The following is an 18,935-nucleotide window of genomic DNA, read 5'->3' as shown; positions in this document are numbered from 1 at the left end:
TTTTTATCCTTTTTAATATGGCTGCTAGAAAGTTTAAAATTGCATATGTGGGGCTTCCCTGGTGGCGCAGTGGTTGAGAGTCCGCCTGCCGATGCAGGGGACACGGGTTCGTGCCCCGGTCCAGGAAGATCCCACATGCCGCGGAGCGGCTGGGGTCTTGAACCACGGCCGCTGAGCCTGTGCTCCGCAACGGGAGAGGCCACAGCAGTGAGAGGCCTGAGTACCGCAAAAAAAAACAAACCAAAACCCAAAAAATATAAAATAAAATTGCATATGTGGCTCGCATTATATTTCATCAGACGCTGTTGCTTTAGGTCTTAAGTCAGTGTTGGGGGCCAGTTCAAAAAGTTCATGGTCTTTACCCTACAAATCCAAAAGCTGGGTTTTACTTCTTTTTTTTTCTTTTAGGCCACGCTGCGTGGCAGGCAGGATCGTAGTTCCCTGACCAGGGATCGAACCTACACCCCCTGCAGTAGAAGCGTGGAGTCTTAACCACTGGACTGCCAGGAAAGCCCCATGTTTTATATTTGAGGTGACCATCCAGAACAGTTATTCTGAATCATTTAACTCAACCTTGAATATTTGCAGTATTATTATCACTGGTGCTTTTTTTTTTTTTTTTTTGTAGTGGGAATTTCATGAAATTTGGTCTGAAGGGCATTTGTAGCTTATCTACTATTTTAAAAGAGAGTCTTCTAACATCTCTAGGAGGGGCAAGAAGGAAACCTAAGCAAGTAATTGCTTTGCTCAGATTGGATTTTTATTGCAGAGCTGCAAAGCCAGAAGACCGCAGTTTATAGTGGACACTGCAGTTCATTTTTTAACTGTGGACTTGGGATGAGACTGCTATGAAATATCAAGAGAAGCACTGCTTACCGTTTTTCCTAATCATTTTTGGCCTTTCTCTAGCCCTCCGCTTTCTCTTTCTCTTCCCCTGATATTGTTTGGTGATTACAGTGTGTGAGGTCCAGCCAGGCATTCATACAGCGAGACTAAGAAAAGCAGATTTAGCTCCTAAGCAATGGCCAAGTTGGAGTGGGCACTGGTCACTGAATTTCTCCCTAAATGGCAGCCTTCCTGGGAATTCAGACCATTTTCTTCATCGCCAAAGTGACAATGATAAAAGCTCTTGTGTCTACCTCATGGTGGGATTATAAGAAGTAAAAAGGAGAAATTAAAAGGCAGGATGTCCACGTGACTTCCCTGGTGGTCCTTGGTTAAGACTCTGAGCTTCCAAGGCAGGGGTTGTGGGTTTGATCCCTGGTCGGGGAACTAAGATCCCACGTGCCCCACAGCATGGCACAAAAAAAAAAAAAAAAAAGGAGGGGGGGGGCAGGATGTCCAGGGTACACAAATAGTTAATAGTAAAAGCCTGGAAGATCAAGGTCCCCTGCCATTAACTGTTTCTGTGGCAAACTGTCTCCCTTCTGTGGCCTCAGATCTTTCTCCTATTATAAACTAAGGGAATAGAAGAGTTCAATATAGTTAAAAAGACACAAAGTCTCACCCCAGATTGAATACCAGTTCTGCTACCTGCTAGCTGTGTGACCTTGGGAAAGCTACTTGACCTCTCTGTACCTCAGTTTCCTTATCTATAAAATGGGGACAATAGGATCTGTTGTGAGGTTAATTGAGCTAATACCTGGAAGGTCCTTAGAACAGTGCCTGGAAGATAGTAAATACTCTATGAACATTGGATTCATTCAGTCAACAATATTTTTTGAGTGCCTTTTATGTGCCAGGTGCTGTTCTAAGCGTGAGACACAGCAGTGAACAAAGCAGTAAAACTCTCTTTGAGAGAGGTACTTTTAGTAGAGGAATTCAAGGTATATTTATTAATTATAATCAGAGTATGTCACTACCTTAGGGACCTGCATGCACATTGCTGCTTTATTTTATTTATTGGGTTTTTAATTTAATTTAATTTTATTTTAGGGTTGAAAGAGACTGACAGTCCTACAGTTCACAGTTTTTAGCACCTGCCTGTATATTTCTACAATGATCTCACAACTTTTTTGTGAGACAACTGATTTCATTACTGTGCAGCTTTAATTGTTAGAAGCCAAAACTGAGCCAGATTTTTTTTCTTAATTTTTAAATTTTATTTTATTTACTTTTTTATACAGCAGGTTCTTACTAGTCATCAGTTTTATACGCATCAGTGTATACGTGTCAATCCCAATCGCCCTATTTATTGGGTTTTGACAATGAGTCTATTTTTTTAAAGTTTTCTACCGCTAAACAAAACAAAACGAAGCAAATACAAAATCTTCATTCCTAGCTCACCTACCTCTTCACTGTGTGACCTTGGGCAAGTTATATTAACTCTCAAAGGCTTCATTTCCTCATGTATAAAAAAGTTATACTATCTTTTTTTTTAAAGTTATAGTATCTTCCACAAAGGAGAGTGTGGGCATTCAGTGTTATACCAAATGAGACAATGCTTGTGAAGCTCTTAGCATGTTTGACTCGTAGTAAATGTTCTGTAAGTGTTAGCTATTTTTGCCATCACTTCTAGTTTTGGAGATTCTGGAAGTCAGTGGTTCTAAAACTGAAAGTTCCCCAGGCTGGTGTAAGGGAAAACTGAATCATGTCCTCCTGTGATGCCCCTCTCCACGGGCTAGGTGGTTCAGGAGTGCCTTGGAATCTTTCTTTTTCAGAGGAAAATAGAGATCCAGAATTTCAGTAGAGGTGCCCAAAGATGGAGAAGGTTTTCTTGAGAGGTAAGAGGTAGGAGTCCCTCATCATTGGGGTTGTCCAAGCTAGACAGTCAGCAGGGATGTTGTAAAGGGATGGTCCTTGGGTTCGTTGTTTTTTGCTTTTTTTTTTTTTTTTGCGGTACGCGGGCCTCTCACCGCCGTGGCCTCTCCCGTCGCGGAGCACAGGCTCCGGACGCGCAGGCTCAGCAGCCATGGCTCACGGGCCCAGCAGCTCCGCGGCATGCGGGATCCTCCCAGACCGGGGCACGAACCCGCGTCCCCTGCATCGGCAGGCGGACTCCCAACCGCTGCGCTACCAGGGAAGCCCTGGGTTCGTTGTTTTTGAAGACTGCTTCCAGCTGAGTTGATGGAGCCTTTGTTTGGTCATCAACATTTGGTCCAGCTAGGTAAGGAAACCCTAGCGAGGGGGACCCGATCATCCCAACACCTTGGGGCGCCCGTTTCTAAAGGGCAGCTGTGACTTCAAGAGACTTGCTGCCCCACCCAGCCAGGAGGGGCACTCACCCTGACATTGCCGCTAATACTTCTTCTTCTGAGTGTAGTTATTTCTTGGACACAGATGCTAGGGTTGAGTCGGAGAGAGGCATGTCACTCCTTTACCACATTGTTTATCCAGAGAGTGGGGGTACCTGAGTCTCAGTGCCATACTTATCCTTAAATTCCCTTTTCTGGGGATGGAGTAGATTGAAATGACTTCAGAGCCAAGTGGCTAGTGGAGGAGCACAGCTATGTCTGGACCACTCGGCCAGCTCTGGGGAAGCCACAGCCAGCTTTTAATTTTGGTTTCAATCACTCGTCCATTTTGTTTTGCTACCTTGGACTTGCCTACAGGAAGTGAAAAGGCAAAGGAACTGTGTTCTCTGGATTCATTTGCTCTTTTCTTTTTTTACTGATAAGCAGTTTATTTGCTTTAACAGAACCATTTCCTGAGCATCTACTGGTACAAAGCACCTGCTAGCCACTGTTCTTCCGTTCCTTCAAAGTACCTACTGTGTGCCAGGCACTGTGCGAGGGCCTGAAGATACGGGGCTGAGCAAAGATATAAGTGGTCTTTCTCCTGGAAGTTATAGCCCAGAAGGGGAGAGGGGCATTGAGTGAGTAGTTCTAAGGTTGTGATTGTGAAGCGGAGACAGACCCACGCAGGCTGTCTGAATGGTGGCTCTTCCCTTCCCTTCTTGTCCCAGCCTCCAGTGGCCCTGGCTTCTGTTGGCACATTGTCTGAGCTCCTCGGTTTCTGACTCACTTCCTATGGCGAAGTCTGGGTCTCATCAGATCCCGGGTGTCAGTGAAATGCAGCTGGTCTTTGTCGCCTCACCCTGGTCAGTTACCTCTGTACAGGCAGCTCAGGGAAATCCCTACCCTTCACCCCGTACACGCCTCCTGTGCCAGAGCAGCCTTTAACTCTTCATAATCCTTGCAGTAGTATGGGAATCCTCTGGCTGGGAACAGAAGGAAAGCCGGGAGGAGGGCTAAGAATGACATGGGGTATGTGTTGCCAAGCCAGCTGGTCTGGGAGAACGTGAGGAGAGAGAAAAGGAAAAACCAGTGTCCTTGAATGAGATACTTTATGAGAGTGACTTTTTTTTTAAAAAATAGACTTTGTTTTTTAGAGCAGTTTTAGGTTCACAGCATAACTGAGCAGAAGGTACAGAGATTTCCCATATCCCCCCCCACCTCCACATGTGCACAGCCTCCCCCGTTATCAACATCCCCCGCCTGAGTGGTACATTTGTTATGATTGATGAACCTGCATTGTCACATCATGATGACCTGAAGTCCATAGTTTACATTAGGGTTTGCTCTTGGTGCTGCACATTCTATGGGTTTGGACAAATGTTTAATGAATTTCAGAATGTATCTGCAGTGTTTTAAATTTAGATTTTGTGAATCCTCTGTGCAATGTTCCCTGAACTTCAGGCATTCAAACTTTAGGCATTCCTGTTCCACCTCTGTATTTTTATAATAGCCATATAAAATTGACTCACTTAAAAAAAACCAAATAAGTGATATAAAAAAATAATTTTACATTCATATTTATTAGCCTTCATAGTTCTTAGCTACATTACGTATAACTATTATTTATAGCATTTATATTTTTTCAAGTGTTCTTACCGCACTGCCATCTCAGGTACCCTCAGGTATTTGCTCCATTCTTGAGGAAATTCTGCCTACGAAGTTCATGAATGGACTTTCAGAAGCTTTTTGAAATCCCCTAAAACTGGCCAAAATTGTGTTTATGTTTTTTTTTCCTGGGGGAGACAGTTCAAGTTTTCATCATGTAAAGGGGGCCAGGACCAAATAAGGAGAAGAGCCACAATTTGCAGTTCTTGGAATTATGCCTAATTTTCATTTACAAAGATTTCATCTTCCCAGGAAGCGGAATAGTTTTCTACAAAAAATGGACTTTCTACACATAAAACATCCCGTTGTTGTTTTTTTTAATGAGGTGCAGATAAACTGAAAACTGAAAAATGGTAACGGCCTCTCCCACATCTCCTCCTCATCTCTATCCTGTTTTCAGCCTTCACTGTGTGAACGTTAATTCAGTCATTGAGAGGAGAGTGACTATTTTCTGATCCAAAAATCATGACATATGGTCTGATGAAGAATCTATGTGTATATATCATGCCTTTCAGAGGTATAATAGGAAAACTCCGGTTATATATTTCATGAGTTGCCTTTATTAAACAGAAAATTGCAAAAAAAAAAAACAAAAAACTTTTTAAAAAGGGAGGGGGCACCTATCCTGGAATATCCAGAATGTAGGTTCACTGTAAATATAGGTCATTGAATGTTTCAGAGAAAAATGAGCAAAAGGAAAGCTGCTTGTTAGGGTAGAAATATAACGTGATAAAGTGTCTCTGGAAAAAAGCACTATTGTGCTAGATCACTCAAACCACAAGGAATGCACTGCTTATATAAAAGTGGACCAAGCCACATGTCTTTCTCTGCCTCTGGGGTAACACACCAGGCAGGGACACAAAGGGCACTCTTGTTAATTCTTTCCAGCTCAGCCCCTTAGCCTTAGAAAGAGTATTAATAAGTCTCTATTTGTGTCCTGTCTCCTTTCACCAAGGATTCATGAATAATAGATACAATGATAAAATAGAAATAGGAATTTGAAATCAGGACTAGGGAAATATAAGTAAAAAGAAGAAGACAAACCAAGGGGGATGGGGAGAGTGTAAATATGCATGCATTAAGGGTCTGCATTACTGCTGAGCTTCACATTTGACTTGGAGCTTCCTGGTAGCCAAAACAAAAAAGGGAACAGAGTAGGTTTTCTGGATTTTACTGTTAGAGAAGAAAAACACCCTAGTCATTAAGAGGAAGCTAAATGCCTCCTAGTTTGTTCCTTTAAGTTAAATTTCTTACATCGGGCCCACTGAGGGTATGGAGAACAGTGTCCTCTAGCTTTCTTCTTTGTCTTATTAAGCCTTCGTCATCCTGCAGCTCCTCAGACTGGGCTAATTTTCTCATTTCAGGTGGCCATGTTACAGATGGCCATGGAACTCTCCTTTGTGGTACTTATCCCAGATGTACATTTACATCTACTAATCAGATTATTTTGAAAGCTTGTCTTCTCCACTAGGCTTTAAGTCCCATGAGGCCAGGGCCATGTTGTCTTCAGTGCTTGGCATAATCCTGGCACACTGTGAGCCCTCGGTACATACTTGTTTGAACAAATGAATAGGCAAAAGCAGCCAGGGATTTTATGTGATTCTTATAGAGCTCTCACAGAAAATCAAGGTTCTTTCAAAGGTACAAACTATCTCTTGTCCAGAGAGCTTGACTACCGTAGTTATCGCAGTATCTCCAAGTTCGTTTTACTCCACTGTACCCTTCAGAGATTGTTAATAATAATAACTCCAGGGCATTGTGCACCCGCTATAAGTCCAATCCTGTAATAGGCATTTGGTACACGCTGATGCTTGTCCTCCCAGATGAGGGAAACTGAGGCTCAGGGGAGGTGGAGGGCTTGCCCAAGGTCGCATAGCTGGTAAGAGTCAGAGTGTAGGTCTCTCTGACTCAAGTGCATGCTGTTTCCTTTCTGCCTGCTGTGTCTGAGCCTGAGCCACAAGCGTCTGTGTGAGTTATGGGTTCTTATCTCTTGGCAATTAGAGCTGCGCAGCAAGGTATTTCTGGCACAGGCCGTTGCTGCTTTCTGACAGCTGTTACATTCCGGTCTCTCTTGAGTTGGGGAAAGAAAGCCCACACCTAGTGTTGGCCAAGGCAGTCTCAGAACTCATTTGTCCTGGCTTTTGCACACAGAGAATGTGTTTATTGCTCTTGTCACAGTGTCTCCTGAAGTGCAGGCGCATTAAAGTTGAATATTATTTTCATAAAAGTCACTAGGGAGACAGGGCGAAGAGAGGCACAATTCGGTTGTCTGAGGAATAATCGGATCTGCCCAGTGATTGGGAGAGTGGAGGCAGGAAGTGACAGTATGCCAGGACATAACGTTTGATGGTGCGTTTATTCCAAATTTGTCAGGCATGTATTTTTAATTACTTTGTGCCTGTTGCCTGTTGTCATTCTTTTACTAGAGACCTAATTTTTAGAATGGGATTTATTATTATATTGAACTTTGTCTATTCCGCAAGACTGGGAAATGGGAGATTCTTATAGCTCAGTGTTGCCACCTACCGTGTACTGCATGGAGTGTCAATCTTCAGAAAATTAGAAGGCAGTAAAACACATTTCAAATTGCAACAAGGCATAATTTGATCTGTCTGTTCTTCCACAAGGTTACAAGTCCTCAGCGTGCTTATAAGCATCTGTCATCACTGTGTGCTCTAGAGTGCCAACATTACTGGTTCCAGTGACTTCTGGTGATTAAAAAAAATAGCACTTTTCCTTTGCTCCCTTGAGGATGAGCCTCCTCAAAAACATTTGCTGCCTGCACTTGGGGATCTGAATAATTGCTATATTCAGGTTTATGTTAGAGAATGTTCCTGAAGAAGGCATTTAAGGGGATGCTTGTAAATGTGACGAGGGTTTCGGTTCTGTCTTTGTCCCACTAGTCTCAGTAAGGATTTTGGCTCATGTCAGTGATTTCGAAAACCTAATAATTCTTGTGTCTCCAAAGTTGTGTTCCCAGGCTGCTGGCTATTTCATATTCTAAAGCTTGTTTCTGCATTTAGAAGGACACGAGAGAATAGCAGTGGGCACTGACATGCCTTTACCTCTCTATGCCAGAGAAGGACTGACAGATTCCAGCTTTGTTTGTGGTTAGATTTAGATTGAGTCTTATTCTGATTTCCTTCAGTGGCTTTGACAAGTCTTATTTGGAAGATGAAGTAGCACAGTTATTGAACTAGCATCCTGTTGTTCCTAGTTTGACTGGTAAGAGCCACAAAATCATCCATACAGATACAGGACGTAAGATTTCACACACTTGCCCCATAAATTATTGGTCAGGCAATTAGGGACAAAAAATATGAAAAATGTAGGTGCTAATTATGACCAGATTCTCTCTCACTCTCTCTTTTTTTTTAACAAGAGATCAATTTTTTTAAGGGTTTTACGTATTAATTAGGGCATTTCCTCCCCCTAACCTCCAGTTAATATCCATGGTAAACAACCTTTATTGATTACATAAATCTGAAAGTTTCGTATCCAGGAATGTGAAAACTGTGCACTATTTGTCTATTCATCTGTTGCTTTATCCTGTTACACAGTGGATTCGAAGCAGCTTATGAGAAAGGCATAAAATATGAATGAAAAAGAAAACAATCAGCAACAGCAAGAATATAAATTATACTAGGAGATTAAGCCTAAGGAGACAGGAGAATGAGAACAGCCTGGTACTATTTCTGTTAAGCTAAAAGCCACTTCATTGGAAAGGTTGGTGTAGCCATTTTTTTTAAAGCTGCTTGGAAGCTGCTCTCAGTTTTGGAAAGCTCTGTGTAAACATGGGCAGCTTCGTGTTCCTGACATTTCAGCTGAACTTTAAGAATTGCCTTTCTTCTCCTTCCAACCTCTACCTGACCTCTAGCACACACCCACTTCCTCTGAGCCAAGGTGGTGTCAGTACTGAAAGTATTTTATCAAACGAGGTTGCTATATTTCTGGAAATGGTGTAGCCTGGAGGTCAGCTGGGCATTTGGGAAGCCTGAATGTGGGAGGCTATTTTGGAAACCCTTTATTATTATCACACCCTGGCCCTTGTGAGCAATTCCAGGGACTCGCACCCGAATGGGCTTCGATGATAGGAGGACCGAAAAAAGGAATGTTGAAGCGGAAGAGGGTGGCAGAAGTCATTTTCTCACAAGCTGGCAGGATGCCCGATAAACTTCCTTCCACGGCTCCTATTTCCAGCCTCTCATCCAACCTCTCCTCTCTTCAGCCTCTGTTGCCTTCCGGGAATCTGGCATGCTGGAGGTCATCTTGAAAGAATTCTGTCTACACAGGCTCCCAGGAAGCTAGTTTAGAGGATGGGGCTGGGATGCAGACGTTACTGGATCACAGAGGTGCTTTCAGCCTCAGAGCAAGTTGTAGTCCTGTGTTGAGATGCAGCTCTGCCCTGGCTTATTACAACAAACCAGAGGTCCGTAGCTGGAAGAGTCCTCCTCTCCCTACCCTCACAAATACACATACACTAAGTAAGGAGTCACGTGATGATGAGATACCTCTGATTACAATTCCAGCCCTGACCTTTCCCCTGAGTGGAGACTGACACAGCTCACTGCCTTCAGGACTTCTCCACTCAGATGTCTAATAGACACCTCAAACCTAACAAGTACAAAACTGAGTTCTTGGTTGATTTTAATGCCTCCCCTCTCTGATTTTTTTTCTTCCCCAGTCTTAATCATCTCAGGAAACTGCACTGCCATGCACTCTGTTGCTCAGATCAAAAACTTGGGAGTCTTTTTTGCTTGTCTGTTTGCTGTACCCCTGTCATAAATCCCATCAGTGAGTCCTGTTGGCTCTGCTACCAAGACATTTTGCACAGCTGAATCCACCTCAGCATTTTCTCTGTTGCTCTCTTGGTCAGCCCCCACCCTCTCTTGCCTGTACCCCTGCAGTAGTCTCTTTACCTAGTGTTGCTAGTTCTCCCTACTTCTTTTCAAAGGCAGTAGAGAGGCATTGCAGTCAGACCATCTGGGTTTGCATACTGGATCCTCCACTTACTGTGATGAGCAAGTTACCTAATCTTTCTATGCCTGGGTTTGGTATCTGTAAAATCGGGATGATAATAGTACTCACATAAAAAGTTTTCATGGGACTTTCCTGGTGGCGTAGTGGTTAAGAATCCACCTGCCAATGCAGGGGACACGGGTTCAAGCCCTGGTCTGGGAAGATCCCACATGCCACGGAGCAACTAAGCCCGTGCGCCACAACTACTGAGCCTGTGCTCTAGAGCCCACGAGCCACACTTCTGAGCCCACGTGCTGCAACTACTGAAGCCCACGTGCCTAGAGCCCATGCTCCGCAACAAGAGAAGCCACTGCAATGAGAAGCCCGCGCACCACAATGAAGAGTAGCCCCCGCTTGCCTCAACTAGAGAAAGCCCACGCGCAGCAATGAAGACCCAATGCAGCCAAAAATTAAAAAAAAATTTTTTTTAAGTTTTCATGAGGATTAAAAGAGATCATACATGTAACATTCTTAGGACAGTTCTAATGGCTTGTCCCCAGCTCCCAAGCCATTCTCCAAATAGCAGCTACAAAAGTCTTTTAAAAAGGCAAATCAGGGCTTCCCTGGTGGCGCAGCGGTTGAGAGTCCGCCTGCCGATGCAGGGGACATGGGTTCGTGCCCCGGTCCGGGAAGATCCCACATGCCGCAGAGCGGCTGGGCCCGTGAGCCATGGCCGCCGAGCCTGCGTGTCCGGAGCCTGTGCTCCGCAACGGGAGAGGCCACAACAGTGAGAGGCCCGCGTACCGCAAAAAAAAAAAAAAAAAAAAAAAAGGCAAATCAGTTCATGCCTCTTCCATGGCACGATCTTTTCTTTTAAATTCTTCTATGGTTCCTATTGCCATTTGGAAGAGAATCTAAACTCTCACTAGGTATTACACGGCCTCCATAACCTTCGCTCTCTGACTCCCTAGTTTCCTCTTTTACCGCCCATCCCACTGGTCACTGAGTTCTAGCTTTACTGTCCTTCCTTCCCAGGAATGCGCTTGGTTTGTTCCCACCTGGTCTCGTGCCGGAAGTGCTCCTCCACGAGATCTTAGTTTAAATGCCACATCTTAGGCCTTTCCTGATACATACTGTGAACCACCATTTCACTCTGTCACATCACTGTTTTATTTTCTTCATAGCAGACATCAATCTCTGAAATTATTTATTTGTTATCTGTATTTTTGTCCCTCTGTCTCTTTTGTCACTACTGTATCACCTGTGCTGACAGTGCCTGATTTATAGAAGGCCCTAATAAATGTTTATCCATTGACTAAGTAATGATAGCTGCCAATTATTTAGTACCTACTATGTCCCACACACTTTCACAATTCTTTATTTCTTCCTCATAACATTAAGGGGATAGATTTTTTTTAAAACCCATTTTAGAGTTGAGCAGATAGAGTGACTCAGAGAAGAAAAAACTTATCCAGGGCCACCCAGCTGGCAAGTGGGTGAGCCCAGATTTTTAACTCCTGTCTGGCTGAGTCTGTGCAGTTTTTTGGTGATAACACTGGTGAATTTAGGGGGGTTATACCTGGCTTATGAGTACAAGGTGAGACTAGACAGGTATCAAAATTTCACTATCATTCTTCTAAAAGGTAACAGTTTTAGAGCACTTCCTATGTGCTAAGTGCTTCCTATTTTCTTTTTTTCTGGCGTTCTTCATCACGCCCTAGTTTTGTTGCAATTCTGTTGAGGTTTCACAAGATGTATCAGTTGTATTCATTCAGCTTCCATTATGAATTGATTCAAGTCCAGGAGGGTTCAAGTCCAGGAGGGTGACACCTGCTAGAAGGTAAGTGGAGCCAGGTGCGTTAGGCCCTACCGGCCTTGGAGCTTCACATTTCTCAAAGTGTGGTCTCTAGACCACAAACAGTGACATCACCTGGGTTGTTTGCTAAAATGCACATTCTTGGGCTCACCCTAGACTTGTTGCATGAGATTCTCTAGGGGTGGACCCATGGCATCTGCTTTTTTACAATCAACCAAGGTTATTTTGATTAAAATGGATGTATGAAGATCACTGGTCATAGACATGTATTCTAGCTACTTAGGTGTTCTGGTTTTGTTCTTGATTTTTAAAAGATGTGTAAAGCTGTATATTTGCTTATTAATTATTCATTTAATCAAAACTCATTTGCATGGCTTTTAGTCTCTCACCATGGAGCAAGTAGGCTTTTTTCCCATTCTTTTTTTTTTTTTTTTTTGCGGTACGCGGGCCTCTCACTGCTGCGGCCTCTCCCGCTGCGGAGCACAGGCTCCGGATGCGCAGGCCCAGCGGCCATGGCTCACGGGCCCAGCCGCTCCGCAGCATGTAGGATCCTCCCAGACTGGGGCACGAACCTGCATCTTCTGCATTGGCAGGCAGACCCCCAACCACTGCGCCACCAGGGAAGCCCTTTTTTCCCATTCTTAATGACTCTTAGGTTCCAAGATGTGGGGGAGGCTGGTCTGTTCTCAGGGGGGCTGGATAGTTGTACAAGAGCAGCCCTTCTTATACACTTGGTCCCATTAAAAAATTTTTTTTAAATCAAGTTTGTTCTTGTTACCTCCTTTCCAGAAATAATTCTAGAATAATCAAAATTCCCAGATCTTCAAGTCTGTGCTTCCCTCCCCTCTGTTTACTGTCTAAACAAAGGCCCCATGTTTTAATAGATGCCATAACAGTAAAATTAACTTTATTAGACTCTAGATGGATTTAAAATGTAACCTAATGGCATCTCTGTCTGGCTTGGAAGTCATGTGCTTCATTATTAGCAGAGAATGCAGTTGCTGAGCCTGGTGGGGGATTTAATGATTATTGAATTAAAGTGGCCAAATAATATGAGCATTCCTCATCTTTTGATGCTGCCCTGATGGTTTTTGGCTATTGTGTATTGAGAAACCTGGGCCTCCAGCTTGGATTTTTCATCTAACCCACCTTCTGTCCTTGACTCAGGAGTTCATGAGTTATGCCACAAGAGAAAGTCAGCACAGTTATGTTTCCCAGCTCACGTCCTTCATCTGGTTTGTGAGCACCCTAGGTTCTCAGAAAGCTTGACATATGAGGCAAATTGCAGTTTACTGCCCTTGTGCCAAAGAACTCACAACTAGCCAGCTCCTTCTCCTCCCAAAAGTCCTAGCATATACTTTCATTAAATAATAACATGCTACACTGAGATACTACTGTTCACTTTATCCTAATGCTTTTATATCCACCCCTTAAAAGAAAAGTAGAGCCTTTATTAGGCTATTTAACAGAGGGGAAACTGAGGCAGAGATCACTCATCGGTTACTGGCTGAGCCCAGTGTGATTTATGGCCTGTCCTTTTTCTGCTGGTCCTTGCCAGTGTGCTTGGTGGCACCATCAGGTCTGGGAAAAGCAAGCTGAATAGTTTTTGGTCCTTAGGATCAAAGGTGTATATGACTTATATGTTCTCAGCTTATTAAGAACCTAGAATATTTGGTAGAGAGTTTCATGGGTAGGAGATCCATTAGCGGATGGTCATGGCTGCTTCATTTTGGACCCTTTAGTCTAAGCTTCTAAGCATTATTGTAAGCACACCCCAGGAGGTAAATGTAAAAATAATTTTCTTGCCAGTTTTTCCTGCATGGTATCCTAGCGACAATGTACTGTCTGTCCTTGGGTATTGGGGCACCAACTGGGGCAGTACGAGAACTTGGCAGAGAGAAGGCATGTGAAAGGCATAGTTTCTTTTATCTTTTGGAGGGGTTTTAACCCACTTAAGCAGCATTTTATTTTCTGATTATGAAGGTAATATATATTTATTGTCAGACCACTTGGAAAACACAGAAATTCCCAAGGAAGGAAATAAAAACCAACTCTAATTCCAATATTGTTAACATTTTGCTAAATATCCTTCTGGTAGTCTTTTTTTCTGAACTGTCAAACAGTGATGAGGTTCTAAACTCAGAATATAAGGGAAAAGAATCCAAAAGTCAAGATTACCCTACAACCACCATGGATAGTAAGTTTTATGTATTCTGAAGTTTGGAAACTATTGAACTAGACTCAAGGAAAGGACAACTTAAAAAAATCTATATGAAATGAAAAGTCTGGGGGAAAAAACCATTCTACCTTTAAGATTACTATCAAATCCCTAATGGTAAGTGGATGGCGGTGGAGAATTTAACTGTGTTCTTGCCTGTCTGTAAGGTTTATTCTGTTCTGTTTTAATATTAAACTTCTATAACTTTCATATGGGTTAATAGATTTACTTGTGAGGATGACAAGCCATAGTGATGTCACGTTTTGGTCCAAGGGGTAGGTTCTGAGTCATCCTAAGAAAAATGAACACAGTACCATTCCACCATAGGTGCTTACCACCCCTCTCAAACCTATACACAGACACATGCACACACAATTGGGATCATTTGTCTTACAACCTTCATTTTGTTTTATTCAGCAGTAAATATTCTATGTATTAGGTTTAAAGTTGCATATATTCAGTTGCAAAGATGTACCACAGTTTATTAACCAATCATTTTCTGTTATAAAAATCCTTGTGTATAAATTTTTATGTTCATCCATAATTATGTCTTGAGGATAAATTCTTAGATGGAGAATTGATGGTTCAAAGAATAGTACATTTTTAAGGCTTTTAAATCATATAGCTAATTTGTCCCCAGGAACATTATGTGCTTCCTTCAAAGTGTCTGTTTACCAGCAGCACTGGAAATTATCATTCAAAAGAGCCTTCCACAGCATGCCTTTTGGATGACCCACGGCTTCTGTTCGTTGCCTGGCCAATTTATCCTGGAAAGAATAAAAGAAACGAGGCTGGAGGTGATAAGTGCTTGTGGCTAGGTTCATGCTGGAGGAATGGGGACAGATAACAGGAAAAGGGGGAGCTTGGAGACCATTTCTTTAATCCTGCTTCCAAGTTATCTTCAGCAGAGATCTTTTAATGGTGAATACTTAAAGGGAATATATAACTTTAAAAGCACATTCAATATTATAATTTTTTATTTGGAAAATGATTTGATGTCTTGTCATCATAGATACTACAGAACAGGAATGACAGTTCTATGTTTATCCAAAAGGGAGTATGGTTTTAAAAAAAATAGTGTAGAAACGCTGTTCTAATCCAAACTCTCATTTCACATAGAGAAACTGAAACTAGAGAGTTGGAAGGGATTTCTTTAGTGCCACAGAGCAAATTGATGATGGAGTTGGAGCCAGAGTAAAGGCGCCCGACTACCTGTTCAGAGCTCAATGATGAGGTGGGCCAGCCTGGTTCAGGGGGAGATGAGAAAGCAGACATAGGGCCTCTTTGGACAGACGGCCAGGCTCTCTTCCAGGGCCTGTGAGCTGCCTCAAGCCCCTCCTGGACAAAGACCTAGGTGTCTTAGCCGTGGCATTTCACGGTCTTCTTGATTATCTCCACTTGTGAATGGGAGCAGACCTACACTTTAATAACCAGGGTCTTTGCCTGAACTTTGCCTTCCCCTGGATAACTTCTCTTCATTCCTCATCAGCTCAACTGTCACTTCCTTAGGGAAGCCTTTCCTGACTGCCAAGATAGTTTAGGGTCCCTGTGTGCATTCTTGTAGCACCTCTTACCTTTAATATCCTTGTCACAATTGTGATTACCTTGCTTTATTTTTAATATCTCTCTCTTGGTGACTAGACTATCTTCTCTATGAGTGTAGGGCTCTATGAGTGTAGGAATGCTGTTTTATCTTCTGTTGGTCCTAGCATATACTAAGCCTTAATAAATGCTCTAATGTTTGACTATTTGGATGAGTGAATTAGAAGTGTGTGTGAGCTGCTGCGTGGTGCTGTTTTTGATTGCCTGCAGAACCAGGAGAGCTGTCCCTTATTGCCAAAGGCATTGAGAGACAAGAGAGAGAAAGGAGACCCAGTTGAGGCTGCTGGTATAGCCACAAGCCAGAGGGTATGGTCTGCTTCCCTGGGTGCCCCATTGCGGCCTCCTGGGTGGGGGGGTCAGCACCCACATCCAATCAAGCATTTATTACTGGCTTGGCAGAATCAGCCCCGGCAGTTTCGTAGAGATGGTTGGAGAGGAGCCTCCTTGAGTCATTCTGAGGAAGAGAATTCAAGGTCAGGACTCACCTTGGCGGGGAGAGGACAGCAACCCAGGTCACCTGCGACCTGGTCTTCACAGTCATGGGCCCTTGCGGCAACGGCTGTAAGGTCTGCTGGTGGCTGGCTGGGCGCCAGAGCAGCGCTGCTGTTAGGCGGCAGGTCCTGCCCCCTCCGCCGGTTTTCCTCCCCCTCCTCCGTCTCCCTGCCCACTCCTGCTTGCAGCATCCTCTGCAAGGAGAGGAACGTGCCGCGCTTGGACGCGCTGTCCTGGCCGAGTGGCGGCACCCGGGTCGCACTCTGGACCGCCGGGGTCTGCCGTCTGGCGCTGCGCCAAGTGCTTTGATGCGCGCTGATGTCAAGTGGGTGTGGGCTCTTAGGGAAGGCCGGGCGAGGACGAGGAGGGAGCGAGATGCGCCGCGGGCGCGCTGAGGCCCCAGCGCGCTCCGCCGCCCCGCGCTGCTGACCGGTAGCCGGCCCCGGCTCCAGGACTCATGGAGCCGCGGCGCTGCCCGTCCGGGGACGCGTGCCCCGCCGCCCTGGGGGGCTGGAGGGGGCCGCCTCGGGGGGCCTGCAGGTGTGTCCGCGCGCCGTAACTTTCGGGGGGCTGCGGGCTGTTGGGCGGGTAGGGTTCAGGGTGCCCGGGCTGCATTTAGGAGTGCTTTTGTGTCTGGGCGCTGGCGTGATGGGAGCCGGTTTGTCCCCGGCCGGCCATCCGCGTGGGAGCCGCAGCTCGCCGCTGGAGTTTCAGCGAGAGAATTCATTGAGCCGGCGACCGGCTTTGGGTTACTCATCGGGAAGGGCGCCGAGGGAGCTGCCTTGTTTTGAGAATTGGTCTCCAAGTACAGACTGCATTCATGGTAACAGGATTATCTCTCAGCAGACAGCGCGGCTTCCCGAAATCGGCTGTGGTTTGGGGGCATCGGTCGGTCGGGGTGCGGGGGAGGGGAAGTGGGCAAAGGAGACCTGTCCACCCGTTCCGCCCCGCGCGCCGGGGCGCCGGCCCCTGCCCCCCACCCCTTCTCGCAGGGAGCCGGCTATGGGGGAGGTAAGGGGTCAGCTTCTCGCCGTTGACAGGTCTAGTTTCAGACACACCTTCCCGGAGGAATGCGGAGGCTTTGTTCCAGCGCCCGTCCCAGCCCCGAGCCCTGAAGCCCGCGGGCATCAGGCCGGGACTCCAGTGCCATTACTCATCTTTTATAGCAACGCCGGCGAGCTCCCGGGTAGGCAAGTTAATTATTAATGTGTCTAGGCTGCAGGGAGGGAATCTGGAAATGAGATTGGTGGGTTGCAGGTTTTTCTTTCCCTTTTTTGGCGTTGGCCATCAAGGTTTAAGCCCAGGGTATTGCAGCCTATTTCCTGAGAAGGATGCTGGCATTCCCCCAGTGACCGGCACTCCGCGAAAGGGACCCCATTTCCCCATCTGTGGGACAGCCCCATCTCCCCCCGGAGGGCACAGAGGGAGCAGCTCTTGTTTTTTATCTACTTTGGAACCGGCCCATACCTTTCCTCCTTTGCCTTCTGAAACCAACCTCATTCCCGCCCCCTGCCTCAGAGCAGCTTCCAGGCTCAGGTGTGTGAGACCTGAGCCCTCAGCCGGTAGCCTGAAGCCTTCTGAAAAGAGCTGCCGTGTCCCAGCCTCAGTGCCTGAAAACCTCCGCCCTGCTCAACAAGTGCCCTGGGGTATATTTTCAGGCCCCTGCTCTGTAGGACTGTGGGCCGAGGCAAAAGTGTCTGTCAGGTGGTCACCTGACCTGCCTCTCCCAGTTCACTCAGCTCCAAGAGGAAGGAGGAGGTCAAGGTTGGGGAAGAGCTGAGGGTGGAGTTCTTGCTCTGGTTTCAGTTTCCCTCCCGGCTGGCTGGGAGAAGGTGGATTCTAAAACTGGTAGTCTCACCAGGTGTGCTCTGTGTGTGCTATTGAATAAGAATGGGAGGGCCCAGGTTTCAGTGGATGGCTGTGGATGAGGCTTGGCTTGGTGGATTGGGCTGGCTGGAGGGCTGAGATTTTGCCCCAGCTGGAGCCTGAGGAGACTTGTCAAACTCAGCCCTCCTGGCAGCATTGTGCCTTAGAGACCCGGGACACTGCTTTTTCTTTGTCAGTTTAAGATAGAGGACTCAGCCTTGTAAACTGAAGGGTTAGCAGATCTGTGATGAGAAGATGAGCTTGCCTTGGAAGTTGACACTTTTGAGGGTGCAAGAGGGGGCTGGGCTTATGGGGGGGGGAGACGAATGTGGGGAGGAGGATGGGCTTATAGGGGTGAGGAGTGCAGGGAGGGGGATTTTAGCTCTAACTGTGGGCTGTGAATTGCATCAGAGCCTGTTCGCTGACAGGCTGCTGTAGTACCCCACATCCCTCCCTTCAGTTGTCTGTCCCCTACCTCAGTGGCTTGGCTTACTGGGTTCCTTCTGGCTCTGATCTCCAGGGCTGGACTGTTCTGATGGCTGCCCAGGGACACCTAGTCCCCATCTCACCCCAGCCTTCCGGGGAGGAAGTGAGTGGAGGAGGGCTTGGCTTCAGAGAGGCCTCTGATCCTGACACCCTGGGTTACTGGGGAGTCTGTGCTACCTGTCTTCCCACTGGGTTTGTGGTATGTGCACTCAGTGGCACCCCTCCCCCAACTCACATGCTTTTAGAGTGCCACCTTCTCCAGCAGTGCCCTGAGCTGCTGGTGATCTGCTGGCACTCTGCGAGTTGAGGATTTGGAGATGGTCCTGATTAAGAACAATTTTTTTTTAGATTATGGGAAGTCTGCCATCTAATGTTTGCTCACTTGTAGCCTACTGGTCATAGCTGAATACTCATTGATAATGACCTGGCCACTGCCTGGGAAGCTACTCAAGGTGATTCTGTAAAGAGTAGGTGGGTCCCTGGGGGCACTGTGAAGCAAACAGGAGGTCATCAGGGATTGTGACGTTGTGGGGAAAGTGAGGCAGCTGTTATAAAGGCTGTGGGAATTGTGGGGTGAGTGGGAGGAGATCAGAGTCACTGTGAGTGGTAGGGTCAGAGGTCTGAGCAGGGCTGGTTTGGAGATTCCCCCATGTGT

General features: G+C 45.8%; 1 protein-coding gene across 14 annotated transcripts in view; it reads left to right on the top strand.

Moving 5' to 3' along the window:
• Positions 1-18,935, top strand: part of PLEKHA7 (pleckstrin homology domain containing A7) — a 213,581-nt gene that overhangs the window by 61,191 nt on the left and 133,455 nt on the right. Inside the window, exon 1 of one of the 14 annotated variants that reach the window (XM_032639735.1) lies at positions 16,124-16,468. The exons of the other annotated variants lie outside the window; for them this stretch is intronic. Within the exon in view, the coding sequence (XP_032495626.1) occupies positions 16,386-16,468 (83 nt within the window). The 5' untranslated portion in view covers positions 16,124-16,385. Of the gene's footprint in view, positions 1-16,123; positions 16,469-18,935 lie in introns of those variants that run through there. 14 annotated transcript variants of the gene reach the window in all.

The sequence above is a fragment of the Phocoena sinus genome, chromosome 8, assembly GCF_008692025.1.
Source record: "Phocoena sinus isolate mPhoSin1 chromosome 8, mPhoSin1.pri, whole genome shotgun sequence".
Classification (NCBI taxonomy): Eukaryota; Metazoa; Chordata; class Mammalia; order Artiodactyla; family Phocoenidae; genus Phocoena; species Phocoena sinus.
Note: the sequence above shows the minus strand (reverse complement) of the source record. Positions and strands in the feature narration are given on the sequence as shown.